This window comes from Enhydra lutris, unplaced genomic scaffold (genome assembly GCF_002288905.1).
Source record: "Enhydra lutris kenyoni isolate GAN:26980312 unplaced genomic scaffold, ASM228890v2 scaffoldscaffold5, whole genome shotgun sequence".
Taxonomy (NCBI): Eukaryota; Metazoa; Chordata; class Mammalia; order Carnivora; family Mustelidae; genus Enhydra; species Enhydra lutris.
Window position 1 is genome coordinate 6,176,173 of NW_019154089.1, and position 15,695 is coordinate 6,191,867.

The 15,695-nt window shown below is 56.0% G+C and overlaps 1 protein-coding gene across 4 annotated transcripts in view; it reads right to left on the reverse strand.

Annotated features, from left to right (window-relative positions):
- LOC111141244 (transcription factor 7) overlaps window positions 1-15,695 on the reverse strand; it is a 32,449-nt gene continuing 16,754 nt past the window's right edge. The window contains exons 4-11 of one of the 4 annotated variants that reach the window (XM_022493671.1): window positions 9,389-9,500; window positions 8,501-8,588; window positions 6,944-7,036; window positions 5,335-5,454; window positions 4,617-4,779; window positions 4,423-4,530; window positions 3,813-3,861; window positions 1-1,441 (exon numbers count right to left, since the gene is read on the reverse strand). In XM_022493671.1, the coding sequence (XP_022349379.1) occupies window positions 1,362-1,441; window positions 3,813-3,861; window positions 4,423-4,530; window positions 4,617-4,779; window positions 5,335-5,454; window positions 6,944-7,036; window positions 8,501-8,588; window positions 9,389-9,500 (813 nt within the window). In that variant the 3' untranslated portion in view covers window positions 1-1,361. Of the gene's footprint in view, window positions 1,465-3,812; window positions 3,862-4,422; window positions 4,531-4,616; window positions 4,780-5,334; window positions 5,455-6,943; window positions 7,037-8,500; window positions 8,592-9,388; window positions 9,501-15,695 lie in introns of all 4 variants that reach the window. The other 3 variants (XM_022493670.1, XM_022493672.1, XM_022493673.1) reach the window with 3 other exon arrangements.

The window sequence follows — 15,695 nt, forward strand, 5'->3', positions numbered from 1 at the left end:
AAAAAAAAAAAGTTAAATTAAAAGTTTTTTTTTTAAGGCTCAGGGTTGAAGCTTGGCTCAGAAATGGGTTAAAGTAGGCTGTGGTGAAAACCCACTGACTACCACTAGAGGTTCTCTGGACTTCTTGCTTTGATGGTGATGGTCCTTCCTGCAGGACTATTAGGAAACTGAAGCTGACCTGTTTTGTGCTGGAAGGTAGGCACTGACTGTCACGAGGTTTGCCTTCTCTCTCAACTGCCCAAGAGCTGCCTAGACTGACACGGATAAGTAGGAAATGGAGCTGTGACTGAGGGCTTCTAGGAGTAGGGAGGGATGCACGCTAGGTTTTGGGCCGTAATTTCTTTCAGCTGTTGAGTTCACCCAACCCAAGGCTTGGGACCTTGGTAATCAGAGCTTATGGTGAGGCTGAGTTTCTCTTGGAAACATTTCCAAGTAATTTGAACTAGAGCCAGGTACGTCTCACTGCCCATACTTGCCTGATAAGGTAGTGTCAGGTTATTCCTGCTGCCTGCGGTGATAGGCCTATATTTAACTGTTCCATTCCCTCCTTGTCTTGCAAGCTCTTGAGAACATGGCAGGAGGCTTCCTTCTGGTCCAGCTTAGGAATGATTACTCCTTTTCTGTCAAAAGGGCTTCTCCTGGCCCTTTTGACATAAGTATTGTCCTCTTGAGCACGTGGTTGTGACCATGCTCAGGCGTTGTTTCATAAACCAGCTCATTAGTCCATGAAGTAAGTGTCTGGTATGGGGAGGGTGTGGCAGTGGTGGGGCTGGGGAGGTGGAGGGTAGGGAAAGCAGCTGGGCTCAGTCCCAAGCATCTAGGACAGCTATAGCAAAAAAGCAGATGAGGCAGCAGGGGCATCTGGCCAGCAAGACAGTGGTAAAAGGGATAGATGCAGGCTGCTATAGGCACAAGGGATGCCCTTAATCAGATGACACAACACAGATCTGACTCCTGCCACTCGGAGCAGTTGGATTGATGGCCCCAGGTTCAGGCAGAAGTTGTGCAGCCTCGGAAGTCTCCTGGGCCTGGTCCTGGAGAGGGAGGTAACAGGGCCCTTGGCCAGTTTCCATGTGCTTTGGGGCTCTGTCGCTTCCTCTCAGAGGATGGGCCCCTGGAGGCAGCCAGGTGTCCTGTGCATCCTAGGCTGCCTGTCTCTGAGATTCCTCTTGTTGTACCTGTGTACTCTGCAAGGCGCTGGGGAGGGGCTGGGGGGGTCCAGGGGGCTGGGAGGCTGAGAGCGGCCGAGAGCCCTGGTGATGTAGGCGCTGGCTCCGCAGGACTAGCAAGCAGTTCTGTGGGGAGGTGGGGCAGCAGGAGGTATGAGGGCGAGTCCTGGGGGGCTGGGGACCCGGGGCAGCCTACAGCACTGTCATCGGAAGGAACGGGGCTGGGGCAGCGGCCTTCTCCGGGTAAGTACCGAATGCATTTCTTTTTCCTCCTAGGAATAGTGAAGAGAGTTATCTGTAAACAGAGGGTGAATTCATAGTCATACACCACAACCAGAAAATGCTGTCCTTGCACAGGCCTAGCTGACCTCTTGTCCCCTCTCCCCAGGACTTGGGTGATGTGCCTGTGCCTTCAAACCTAGCACTGCAGTTCTGCTGGGCCTGGCCCAAACCTGGAACAGGTGTAGTACCCAGCACAGCCACAGGGTGGCACAGGAACCTCTTGTGGGCTGGCCCTGGGGGCTGCCTTCTGTTTTCCTGGGAAAATTATCTCCTAGTTTGGGCCTTGGAGCTTCTGCTTCACATGTCTGTGGGGTTCAGATCTGCATTAAGGCAAAGGGCTGCACTGCTTGTGGATTCTTGGGTGGTGCTCAGACAGAATACCACAGATACGCTCCCATTGTGTGTACATACATACACGTCTGTACTACCCGAATTCCTCTTTGCCCTTGGAGAGGGAGCACGGTGGGCACTGTGAGGGACTGGACAGTACTCCTTAGAGTCTGTGAATGTAATGCCTGGAGTAGGTTCAGCACTACCAGACCTGACCTCAACTTCAACCAGGCAAACTTCAGTCTCTTGGTGTAGGTATGTATACCTTCTTTCACATACACATTTCTCTACTATATGGGGAAACACGTGGGTTAAGTGCTACAGAGCCTAAGTATGACCCTTTTGCTAGGACAGCCCAGGGATACCCCCTCTTCCTCTCTCCCTACCTCTGCAGTCCCCTCATTTCCGGTACAAGGTGAAGTACATGACCACTTGGCATCCAGGCTGTTCTCTACTACAGTCACCTTGGTGTGGTGGGTGTGTGTGTTTTCCCCGTTTTTTAGGGTTCAGGAATCCTAACTTGAAGAGGTGAGGGAACTGGTAGACCACGGTGAGTTCTAGGCCTGGTAGCCAGGGGCTCAGGCCACTGATTGGGGCACATGAGATTGGCCTGCTGAGGATCTACTAACCCTAGTCATTATTAGGCCATCATTAACCGAGGACCCTGGGCAACAGGCACCAGAACTACCTTCTTGAATCTGCCTGCCTTTTCTAGAACATTCTTTCTCCACCTCATTCTTAGGAGACATGGGTTCCCCAATCTGTGGGTATGCTTTGGGACTGGGGGACCAAAGGAGGGCTATAGGCCTAGCAGAACATGTGCAGAGTCAGGGAAGCAGCTTGAAGCAAAGGGAGGATGGTGGTGGGGACAAACCCACCTGCACGGACCACACCAATCCGTCTGCTGGTTGAGGCCAAAGCGAGCACGGCATTTCTTAGGCGAGCCAGGGTCTGCTCACAGCCATGCCAGAGGGGCAGAGCAGGGCAGAGGGCGAGCAGGCAGGCAGCAGGGCAGAGCAGGGCCCAGAAAGAAGAGGTAACATCAGTGTCAGCCAGTCACAGATACCCCATAGGCCCCATAGGCAGAGGGCCTCTCCATGGCACAGCCAGCCCCCATGGGAGCCCCAGGACCCAGAGCCAGGTTATCAGGAAAGGTGGGCACCTAGCTAGGCAGGAGAGGCAGTGGGAAGAACAGTGGAGGGAGGGAGGGGAATCCTATAGGTTAGCTGCTCTTTCTGGTTGCAGCATGGGAGCTATGGGAGAGGAGACCCGGGGAGGCCCTGAGGGCTGCCCACCCCACACATTTCCCTGCCCACTTTATCCAGTTTTTCTTCCCTTTTGCCCGTGCCCACTCTGCCTAATCCAACCCCCCCGCAAGGCGTTTAAGCTGTAGCTTAAACCAGGTGGACAGTTAAGTCCATACCTCAGAAAAAGGGCTGAGGATTCTACCCTGCCTCAGTCCTAGCCTTGAGCTTCCCTATGTGGGGGCAGCATAGCTTGAGACCGTCGTGGATGTGGAGTCTGAATTCAACTATCAGACTTGGGGCATGAATTCACCCACGGGAAGGAGACTTGAAGCAGTGTGTGGCTTCCTTGAGTCCTCCATACAGAGCACTCTGTACTGTCAAAATAAATGGATCGGGTAGGTGGGCTGGTGACCAAGTAACAGCCAGGCACCAACCAGCAGGCAGTGGGACTTCTGGGCCTAGGCAGGGCTGCACCTCCACCCCCACAGCCTGCGTGCAGGTCACAGCAGAACCACAGGCTCAGTTTCTGTGGCAGAGGCTAGCTGGGAGCAGGGCTTGCAAAGGCAGGAGGGTGCAGTAGGGCAACACACCAATGTTACACTGTTACAGGGACTTCCTATAGCTGTTCCTCACATGCGGAATCAGACTTGTGAGGAGTGGGCCTTGTTTCCAGAGGGTCTAAAGGTCTGTGGCTGAGTGTTCTGCCCCTCCCTCTGGGCCAGAGCAGGGTGCTCATGGAATGCACACTTGGAGAGCAGTCTCCACTGCTGAGAGAAGGCCTCACCTGTGTTGGATTCCTGGTGCTTTTCCCGAGACCGCCTTTTCTTCTTCCCCTGCAGGGAACAGAGGGATGGATTCTGCTCAGATCTGGGAGGTGGTCCCTTGATAACTCCAATGAGTGAGTGGCTGGGAAACCTGCAGCCCAACCTGGCTGTTGCTGAAATTCTTGGGTACAGAGTTCCCTCCTCCAGAGGTGGCCTGGCATTTCTTGGTGACAGTTTTTGCCAGGGTACCAAGGTGCAGAGGATGGCACAGAGGCTCCTCCTTCCTTTCCCATGCTGGTCTCCTTTCTGAATGGAGGAGACAACTTACAAGGAAGGCCCCTTCCTCTCCATTTGCCTACATGGCCAAACACCAGGCAAGAGTCCTGTGGGGAGAGTACATCCCAGGGGAAAAGAGGACATGGGCCTACCTTCAGGGGCAGCTTCCCTTGCTTGGCTCTCTTCAGACTAGCCACATGAGGCCTTGGGCCCTTCACTCCACCACCTGCCCTCCTTAACTCTGCTTTTGGGCCCTTCACTCCACCACCTGCCCTCCTTAACTCTGCTTTAGGACAGTGGTCTGGGGCATGGCATTTTGAAGGTTCCCCTCCCCGTCCCTCACTGGCCACTCACATAATTGTCCCGCGCTGACCAGCCTGGGTACAGCTGCATGTGCAGCTGCCTCTCCTTTCGGGCCAGCTCATAATACTTGGCTTGCTCTTCCCGAGACAGTGCATGCCACTGCAGTGGGGAAGAAGGGGTAGATGGAGTGTATCAAGGCGTCAGTCAGGGGCCATCCCTACCAGCCCACCTGCCCGTGGCCTCACCCTTCGACCCAAGATCTGGTTGATGGCAGCACTCTCCTTGAGTGTGCACTCTGCAATGACCTTGGCTCTCATCTCCTTCATGTACAGCATGAAGGCGTTGAGGGGCTTCTTGATGGTTGGCTTCTTGGCTTCCTTCTCCACCTTGGATTCTGCCTGTGTCTTCCTAAGGAGTATAAGTCCAGATCACTCAGGAGCCCCCCAGTGTCCACCTAATGCTGCTGCCTTTTTCTAATTTGTGTCCAGTGTGTGTGTAAGTGCATGGAAACTAGGGTTTTGTAAATGGTATCTTTTTCAGCTGCTCCAAAATGGATGATCAGAACTATGTAACTCTTCCTTACAGGAATGCTGCAGCTAAGAGAAACATGTTCAAGGACTTCTCAGCCCCTCCTCTTTGGCTCAAATCTTTGTTCCCCACCTTATCCATTACCTCCTGCTTCTAAGGAGTGTACGACTCTTGCTATTGGGGTTGTGAGTTCACGCCCCACACTGGGTGAAGAGATTACGTAAATAAATAAACTTAAAAAAACAAAACATTGGTCTTTCAGTGGTGAGAACCACAAGATGGCTTGACCAGAGGCCGCCCCTGACAGCCCCTAGAGCTTCTAGGCAGCAGGTGTAGAATCTGGTGGGAAGAATGTGTCTCTGGCTGATGAATCGATGGGCTCCTGAGTCTGCTCACTTGTTCCCCTCCCTCCACACTGGGCACCTTCTCACTCACAGGCTGCGGTCATACGGCTGCAGTTCCTGCTTCCCTGAGGGAGGTACGATGGCCGGGTGGGGGATGGCTGCAGGGTGACCAGGTACACCAGAGCCCAGCATCAGGGATGGGTGGGTGAACCTAAAGGCAGAAGGAGAGTTAACACCGAGGCAGGAACGTATGGGCCAGACCTTGGACGTCTGGAGGCCCCTGTACAGTACACGAAGATGGGGGCACACCCCACCCCCACTGTCTTGCACACAGGTACACAGATACATACAAACACCTGCTCCCAACAGATTACACAGACACACTGCACAAATCTGCATGCATGTCATTCAGGGGGCTATGAAGTCAGTCGTGAATAGCTTTGGAATCCATCCCCTTACCTTACACTGTCACCAGTTCAGCCTCCTGAGCCTGTGACTGCCGTGGGAGTCCCCTGCCTCTCTTCACACAATACCCAGAGAGACTTTTAAAAACACCTGAGTGCTCTTGGCCACTCCTGCTGAAATTCCCCCATAGCCCACAGAATAAAACCCAGGATCCTCCACGGGACCTGCCCCACTCTGCATGAACACCCCCGCTGACAAAATCTGCTCCATCTTTTCCCCACTTTTTTCTTTTTCTTTTTTTAAAGATTTATTTATTTGACAGAGAGAGACATCACAAGTAGGCAGAGAGGCAGGCAGAGACAGAGGGAAGCAGGCTCCTTGCTGAGCAGAGAGCCCGATGCGGGACTCGATCCCAGGACCCTGGGATCATGACCTGAGCTGAAGGCAGAGGCTTAACCCACTGAGCCACCCAGGTGCCCATTTTCCCCACTTCTTCATCACTTTACAGCCCTCGCCATCCCCAACCAGTGCTGTTCCCCTTGGCCGCTTTACTCAGGATATGTGACTCTTGAGGAAGCTCTCCCTGTCCATGCCCCTGCCCTGGCTGGGTTCTGATTAGGATTATCCCATCACCCAGAAAGCCCATTTGACTATTAGTGCTCTGTCCATACCTCCCACCCTGGGCTGTGAACTCCAGTAGGGCTGGACATGGTCTGCTGAGTTACTTGTTCCATCCCTGGCTTGGGTCGGTCACTGAAGGAGTGAGTGTATTGAAGGGACTCATACATATACACACACCTGTCACTTTGATTTTCTGCTCTTCTGTGGAGACCACAGTGCCCTTGCTCCTTTCTCTGAGCAGGGAGCCCCTAAGGGTCCAAGGTTGGAGACACATGGAAAAGGTGGTGCCTCAGCTTGGGCAGAGCTCATGGAATGCCCAGGAGAGTGTGCCTGACCCACCCTCCAGCAAGGAGGCACAGGAGAGGTGAGTGCACACACACCTGCACTTGGGCGGACTCAGGCGCGCACAGAGGCAGGAGCACAAGCACACGTGTGCAGGCACTGCCCCCGGCTGCTCGAGGGCACTTGGCTGCACGGTATGGCCTGGGCTTAAGCCTCTCGCTCTCCCACTGGCTTCATTTTCAGGCACAGAGCAGCAGGGGCTGCGGAATGACAGACGGACGGATGGACAGACAACTAGCACAGGGCAAGCACTGGCCTGGGCATGGCCTCGTGTGGGCACTGAAGCCTGGGCAACAGGAAGCAGGAGCCTGGCTGCAGGGTGTGGGACTCACCTGGGGTAGGGGGCGCCAGGGGCTGCAGTGGGGGCAGGGAAGTGCTGTCTATATCCGCAGGAAGGGGACAAGGGGTAGAGAGGAGGGCTGGGCCTGTGGTTGGGAGAGACAGCTGTTAGCAGTCTGGCTACTGGCCAGATGTGGGGACAGACTTCCCCACAGTGCTTGGGTCTGACCCATGGTGGGCAGGGAATCGGTCTCTGCTAGGACTCTTCCAGTGTATGTACTGGGCATCTGCCACCAGAGGGCAACCTGCGCTGCTCCTGTTTTCCTCTACACACACTGGCGCCTAAGGGGCAGAAATGACAGCTTTCTCCCAGGATCCAGCTCAGGAGCCACGCCCCCACCCCCGCCCCCCAGCTCACCTCTAGCCTTATTTCCTGGTCAATACAGGGCTGACATCTGCCTTAGGGCTTCTGCATCCACTGTTAAAATGACTGGATTATTTTGCCCCCCTTTGGATTCCTGGTCTCCCTTCAGGCCGTGCTTGGCTATGTGACCTTCTCTCCTGAAAGCCCTTGAAATGCTGAGCTGGATGAGGCACCCCTCTGGGCTCTTACAGCCCCCAGCGAAAGCACTGCTAACACTGCCCTGTAATTGTTGGGGGTCTGGCCTGGGTAGCGCACTAGGGTGATCAGGTGCTGAGAGGGCAGGGGCCTGAGGTCGGCCAACCCTGCCTGGCCAACTTCAATCCTGGGGTATTCATAGGTGGAGTCCTGATTGGTATTCAGAGTGGAGCACTGTCCGAGGAGAATCTGGAAATGGAGTGAGAGCTGAACATGGGTAAAGAGCACATGGAAGAGGGCAGGCAGGCAGGTGTCAGGTTGGGCCTCCGGCCTTCCCTATCTTCCTGGGAAACCATGCTTTCCTGCTGTTGGGTGACTGCCCCAGCCCAGAGAGGCTGCAGACCTGTCCGCTTCACACTGTGGTTCATGAGCAAAGGGCCAACCAGCCTGCTGAGACTCAGCTCCAGCTAAAGATGGGCCCTTTGGCCCACAGTTGGGCCTGCTGACTTAAGGTTCAGGCTGGCTTTTGCTGGCCCAGCCTTTACAGACTCTAAGGCTCTCTAAGCCCCTGGCCAGGGGCTTGGGCTCAAGCAGGCACCAGAGGAGACACAGAGAACTCTGCTCTTCAGGGAGCTCAGCCAAGGGACCAGTTGGCAGGAGGTACTGAGGTAAGTAGAATTGTATCCCTTTGCCCACCATGTGGCTGAAAGGTAAAAGCCTGTCTCATGGCCATTCATATTGTCATTGTCCCCTCCCTGCCCATGCAGGTCTCCCTTTTCTTCCTTACCTATTCTTACAACCCTGGGCAGCTCAGTGTCCCCCACCCCACACCACTCAAGGCAGAGTTCAAGTGTGGCATGACCAAGACCAGAAGTCAAGGGGAGTGCACTGGGCCATCTGGAAAATGGACAGAACTTCTGGCCAGCCCCTGGTACCGACAGAGCTGGCAGCAGAGTGCTGGTAGAACAGGATGGAGGGAGGTGGTAAATGACAGGGCAAGTATGGGTCTCACCAGCGCAAAGTGCCCTCTTCCCACCGGGCCCACACTCACCAGCTCACAGTGTGGGGGAGTTGTCCCATGCTGCCTGAGGTCAAAGAGTAGAAGCCAGAGAGGTCGGAGGTCTGCAGAGGCCTGTGAACTCCTACAGTGGAGAGGGGCCGCGTGAGTGATCTAGCCTGACCTGGAAGCTACTTCTGCTAGTTACTGCATCCTAGAGCCACCGGTGGGGCCTCTAAGATCTACCTCCATTTGCTACAGGACCAGACATACTGGTTTGTTCAGGACTATGCCAGTGTGATGACAGTGTTCCGTTTACAGGGCAGAGAGACTGGTGACTATCCTTAAGGACACTGGCTGACCAGGGGAAGAGGTGGAGTCTTCAGGAGTGGGAAGGCCAGGCCTCACCGTGCCCCGGTCCACTGCTGGTCTTCACCTGGGGCCTCTCCACTGGGGACTCTGGTCTGGCTTTGTGTGCAGGAGGCAGGCCCCCTGGCCTGGGCAGCCTGGGATCCACCCGCCCCCTCTGCCTCCCCAGGGTTGAGTCAGCACGTTTCCCACAGCCGACAATGGCTGATTTCAGAATGACTTTCCCTGAGGCTGAGGTGAATCAGCCATCACAACCACCACTTTCCATTTTCTCACTGGGGGAGGGAAGGATTCAAGTTTTACTGTCCTGAGCTTTATACAAATGCCTGCTCCCACATCCTGGCATTGGGAGGCCACTCGGGATTAGGCTCCTACCTGAAGTCTTCCAAGTTTGACCTGGCACCACCTGCCCTCAGGCTCCCCATCCATCTTTCTCATGTTTTCTTTGGGCTTTGAGTTTGTCCAGTCCCAGGTCGTCCAGTTGTAAACAGGGCCTAGCCCCTGGACTCAGAAGCTGAGGACTTGGCCCCAGGCTCAGGGGCTGTCAGGTCCCTCCCCTTCCCAGATCCGTACCTTGTTTCTGGCTGATGTCGCCTGGTGCAGGTGTAGGGTGTGGGCTGCTGAAATGTTCATAGAGAGGAGAGAGTTGCGGGACGCTGTGGGCTGGCTGACTGGCTTTGTTGTGCTGAAAAATGAGGGGGGGGGGGCGCGATGTGAATGTGGGGAGACCCAAAGGACGAAGGCCCAGGGCTGGGGGCATACATATAGACAGAGCCTCTTTTAGCTGTGCGGGTAGCCCAAATGTCAAAGGAAAGTGGGGGTGGTTAAAACCACAGGCCTCGAGGAGGGGGCACCACTCAAGCTGTGCTACGTCCAGTGGCCCTGCCTATGGCCCCCAGACTTTGCTCAAGCAGCCCTCCCACCTAGAGAGCCTCTTGGTTTCTGCAACTCAGTTCCAGGAGGCACATCTCCCTCTCCAGGAAATTCTTTCTCCCTCTGGGTCTGAGGCAGTCCTCCCCCATCCCCCAACCACTCCTTCCTCCCCCGGTTTCTCTGAGGCCCTGTGGCTTGTCTGGGGGCTGCTCATGGCCTCCAGCCCGACATCAGGTAATGGTCTCAAGACCTGGCTTACCCCAGGACAGCCAGGAGTTTTCTTTCTTCCTCCTCCAGCCCCCAGACTCAGGGTTTTGAGTCTGACCCACTATTCCACCTCAGGCTTAACAGGATTTGTGCGCACAAGAAAGGCTCCCATCAACCCTTTAACTCAGAGCAGGTGGGCTAGGTAGAGCCAAGGCTCCCTCCAGGGCCAGCCCACCCAGCCCCCACACTTCCTGTTTCCTCAGCAACACAGGACTCTTACTTTTCACACTAGCCACATGGATCTGTCATGAGATGACTCACACTGGGAAGGGGGCTCCCCGTGCGAACCCAGCCACAGGGAGCTGCTGCTTGGGGCCAAGGTACAGCTCTGCATCTCCCCAGCGCACACCTGCACAAGCCAGAATCCTGGAAACATCATCTACCACTGAGGCTCAGCTTCCACTTGGAAAGTTCACCCGTGGGGATTCTGCTGGCTAGGAGCACAGACAAGTGACTTTTGACTTATGGCACAGAAGAAACACAGGGACATCTTGGAGCAGGAGAGTAGTGAGAGGTTGTGGCCTGGGCTCCTTCCCACCCTGTGGGTGCGACTTCCCACTGGGTGAATTCAGCCAGACTTGCCAACACTTCTGGGCTTCCGTTTCCTCTTGTGCAATGGATGTTCATGGTCCCTTCATCACCAGGTCTGGGGAAGCTTAGGGGGGCTCATGGAGAGGAGGCCTGGCACAGGTCCCCCTGCCCCCCAGATTAGCTGTTTGGCGTCCAGGGCGAGGCGAGAGGGGAGGCCAGGTATGAGCTGCACCCTAGCCAAGATGTGAGGCTTCTAGGTAGACGCAAGCTGCACACCCACCGGCAGCAGCCCTGGCTGCCCTCTCCTCCACACTCCTGCCTCCAGGGGAGCTTGAAGCTGGGCTCCCAGCTCGGGGAAGGTGCTCACACTGCCACCTCTTTGGTCCCCTGCTCGTTCATCTGCCCACCGGGAAAAGCCTCACATCCCAGGACTCATCAGCCTGCCTTCTGTCCTCAGGCACATGGGTTGATGTCCCAATAGCGGTGGCACCACAGCTCCAAGGGAGCACCTCTAACTAGAGCCCTCTCTTGGCTTCCTGGGGCAGATCCGGGAGGGTTCTCCACTGTGAACCTGAGGAGGAGTTGGCTGGCCTGTTCAGATCCTGCTTCTAATGTGTGTGGCCTGCAAGGACTGACCACAGTATCTGAGCATCAGTTTCCTTGGCAAAAGGAGAGGATCACAGGATTGTTGTGAGGGTAAAGCCACATAGTACCCAAGAGCTCAATTCCTCAGGTGCTGTGTCACGAGGAAGGAACATGCAGGAAGCCCCTCACACGCACAAAGGAAATGTTCCTCACTGTCCTTCCCTGGCCCTGCGGTGCTGACCTCTCATGGGCCAGTTTTGGTCTGAATTTGCCAGAGGGGATTTGCCTGGGGATGGAAGACCCATCCGACAGCCCACCAGCAACCTCAGCCCTGGAGGCCGAGGACTGGGCCGTGGTGTCTCCAGGCCTTGGGTGCGGTGACTTTCCCCTTGCTGTTCTAAGGCAAGGCTTTCTGAGCAAGCTGGGAGGCTCATGCCACACTCGGGCTTTCTTTATCTGCAGCACTGACCCTAGACACAACTGGGACAGAGCGCGCATGTAGGAATGAAGCGGAGAATGTAGGCTCCTCAGGCTTGCTGGCAAGGGCTGGCAAGAGAGAGGAAGTGGGCTGGGGCAGCTATGGGCTATAAGGACACCTGTGGAATCCTTCCTGTACGGAGTGCCCGCCACATGCCAGGCATTGTGCCAAGCTCTCCACAGGCCCAACCGCATTCCCACCAGGGGACCGACGGGCTGCCATTTCTCCCGGCTCTAAGTCCTCCCTCAGCCACCAGCTTAGGTCTTGCTCCCCTTTGCTGCAAAACGCAGCAGAAGCCCTCCCCATCCTCAGCTCCTATTCTTAATTCTCGGGCTCCCTTTCAGCCTAGCCATCCCTTGGCACCGTCACTTCACCAGACAGCTCCTGTCAAGGTCCCCAGCATCTCCCACACTGCTGAACTCAGTGCTCAGTCTTCCTTTTACCTGACCTCTCAGCAGAACTGAACACAACTCATTTCTCCCTCCTCCTTGAAAGTTTCTTCGCTTGGCCTCCAGAATGCCACACTCATCTGATTTGCCTCCAAGCTCATAGGCTGCTTCTCTGTCGGCCTACTTTTTGGCTACTCCTCTTCCTGACCTAACCCAAGATGGGCCCTTGGCTTTCCATTTCCCCCTCATTCCCAGAGTGCTCTCATCCAGGGTCACAGCTTTCCATGTCTTCATCTGATGACTGACATTCCGATCTCAGCCCCTGCTTCCTCTAGGAAACTCCACTCCCCAAATGCCTACTCACCACATCGACCTGGAAATCTGAAATGCTGCCCAAACTCAGTATTTCCAAAGCAGAGCCTCTGGTTTTCTGCCCAAAATGCTGTTCTCCCTCTTCATCATTTAATGGCAACTCCCTCCTTCCAGTTGCTCAGATACCTTGGAGTATATCCTTGACTCTCTCACGTCCCATCTCCAATCTGTCAGGCCATACGACTGGCTCTACTTCAAAATAATCTAGAGTCTGCTTCTTCCTCCTCCCTGTCCCCAACTCAGTCCAAGCCGTAGTCACTTCTCACCCAGATGACTCCAGTGGCCTCCTGTCCCTCCACCAATCCTCCATCCAGCAACCATGTAAATCAGATCATAGCACTCCTGTGCCTAGAGCTGCCAATGCACTTAGAAAACCTACAAAGCACTGTAGGTGCCCACTCCCTCCCTCTCTTCCCTGCTCATGCCCAGCACTTCCCATGTGCGCTTCAGCCTCCAGCCTCCTCCTCTAGTTGGTCTAGTGATCACTTTCGGGTGTGCCACAAGGTAAAGTGGGCTAGGGAGCCTAGCTCGAAGGCTCTCTGATGTTTATATTAACCTTCTCATTACAGGATCCTGGGGCCAATGTGCCCCTTGAATAACGACAATGAGAAAATCAGTCTTGATTACCTCACTGATCACAGATGCAAAAATTCTGCCTTCAAATTTGGGGGAGCAGTAGCTGAAGGAGGGCCTGGGAAGCTTCCTGGAAGTCTCTGGGGCTTTTTTATCCTGATAGGTCCCCAAGACAGTGGTAGCCAGACATCATCAGCCCTGACCAGGCCTTATGACAGACAGGGCCACAGCTTTAGGGCCCAGTCTCTTAAGAACCTGGGATTCTGGTGGAAGGCATTCCACCATTCGCCACCGAAGGGCACAAACGCCTGGAACCCTGGCCCAGTAGGTGGAATGTACACCATCCACAGGTCCCTCTGGCCTGGGGGCTTTTGAATGTAAGCTCCCACTTCAAGAAGGCCTTACCATCTAGGCCCGGACTCTGGCTCTTGGGCCCCTCAGAACTGTAAGCTTGGCTGGTGGAGTGGGACCCATGGAAGGAAGTCTTAGAACCAGAGTCTGGGGTCCAAGGTGCCAGCTTCAGGAAAACAGTCTCAGAGTCCCACTCTCCCAGGAAGGGGGTAGGGTGGGTTTGCTCCAAGGGAGGAAGAGGGTGGCCCCACCCCCATCTCTGGGGAGGGCTAGTTTTGGCCAGGAAACCACAGAGAGGTGTCTCACGTGTTGGAGGACCAGAGCTGACTGTCCTAGGCCAGGCTGGCTAAGGCCCAACGTGCAGCACAGCCAGGCCTAGGAAACCCCCAAATCCAGCTCAGCCTACAGCCTGTGGCCTGGGATGCATGTGTGGAACAGGTATTGAGTGGGGGGTGGGAGGTAGGAGGCATTGCCCGATGGTCAGAGGGCTCATCCTGTCCACCACCCTTCACTGGGAACTGGGGAAAGCCTCTAATTAAACAGGAGTCTGCAGCCAAACCACAGGGGGCAGGGGTGGGGCAAAGAGCCTGCCATCCACTGGAGGCCGTGGGGTGGTCAGGGCTCTAGAGCAGGGCACTGAGGGCCTGGCCAGTCCTTCCCACGTTGATGCAGGCTGCCCCTCCGCCTCACTCCCCAGCCCCCTCATGTCTGTGCTGGTAGCCAGGGGGAACCATCTGGCGTAGGGCCCAGTGCCCCATGCCCCCCTCAGCCAGAGGAACGTCCCGCTCCATGGCCTCAGCACAAGGCTGTCCCAGGGCCAGGCCGCCCAGACAAGGTGGGGTTGCCTGGGGCCTGGGATGTGTATGGGGAGCCCTATGACTGGAGCTGCCCTCTCTCCTCCCTCTGATACTGACTGCCCAACCTCCACAAGAAGGGGGCAGGCCTGGGCGGACTCTCCCCACCAGACCCTGAGTGTATGGGAGGGCACAAGCTCACCTCTCTCACCTGCGGGCAGAGCGCCAAGCACGGAGCGGCCCCCTCAGTATTGCCCTTCACAGCATGGTACAATGCCGACACAAAAGACTCAGCAGCCCGGACATCTTGTTCAGGACTTTGCCTCTGCCAGCACACCCCCACCGCATACTCTCTCACACGCACACGCACATGCACGATAGGTCCAGGACTCGGAGACCCTGGGGCTGGGAGGCCGGGTCTGCCACAGCCTGAGCAGAAGCCATCCTTCCTGCTGGCGCGTGGCTTTTCCTGCTCGGCACCCTTCTGACTCAAAATCCAGTGTCCCAAAGGCGGTCATCATCTCTGGGACACGTTCATTAGCCCATGGCTGGAAACTCCTCACTGTGCTGCTTCAGCATCGCTCCTCTTGTTGAGAAGCCTGGAGCTGGGAGGGGGATCCAAAGGCAGGGTGGGACAGGAGGTGATGGAAATAAGGGACCCTGGGGCAGGTCTCCTCTGCTGAGGTTGAGCTGGGGCCTGGCTGGGCTGCCCTCCCTCACCCCCTCGCCCCCCTACTTCCTGCAGGCTCAGGTGAAAAATAAACACAGTCGGCATTTTCCCTACAGACCGCAGCGGTCTGCTCACAGGCCACGTGCACCCTGAGAGCCCTTGCCACCGCCAGCAGAGAAAACTCCCTCGCCTCTGACGGTTGACTCTGAAAACCCCCAAATGCTTGAGCCCCACAACACTTTCCCAGCGAAGAAAGTTGCCGCTTCCTCTGGCCTCATGCATGGGGGTGGGGAGTGCGTGAGGCCTGACCAGGCCTCCCAAGCAGGCCTCCCGAGCTGGCCTCCCTGTGGCAGGGACTGTGCCAGGACACGAGCCCCCCACCCCCTACCCACAGATTCTCCGTTGATCACTACCAGCAAACACGGTCAGTCAGCTCATATCACTGAGCACCTGGGTGCCAGGCCAAACAGATGTTTCGGGCTGAGGGTAAAGCATTTCCTAATGGTAAGTGGGCAGCTACCATGTGGCAGGCAGAGTTCTGAGAGCCCTCCAGAGTGTAACTCCGAATAGGCTCAACAACGGGCATAAATATTCTCTCCATCTGACAGAAGAAGAAACTGAGGCACGCTGAGGCTGTACAGCTTGCCTGAGATCCCACAGTAAGTGGCAGAGCTGTGGTGCTAAACACCATACAACAGAGGCCTACGGTTCTCAGGGACAGACCCAGGGGCGCAGGGTAGGGGGCGCCAGCCCACCCGGCTCCCTTCTCCCGGTTGCTTGCTCAGTTATCTGAGCCACTGCTTCCCTGACTCTCAAAATGCGTCGGCAGGTTCTAGGGCCCCTGGAATTACAGTTCAGGCCACACCACCTGCCTGCCTGCCTACCTGCCAGGGCTGCTGGCACCATGAGCCCCTCTGATGGCGGGAGCTGGACCCGCCAAGGCCTCACTGCATGGTACCCTCACTCATACTGGCACAGCCACGCAGGCCTGCCCCTC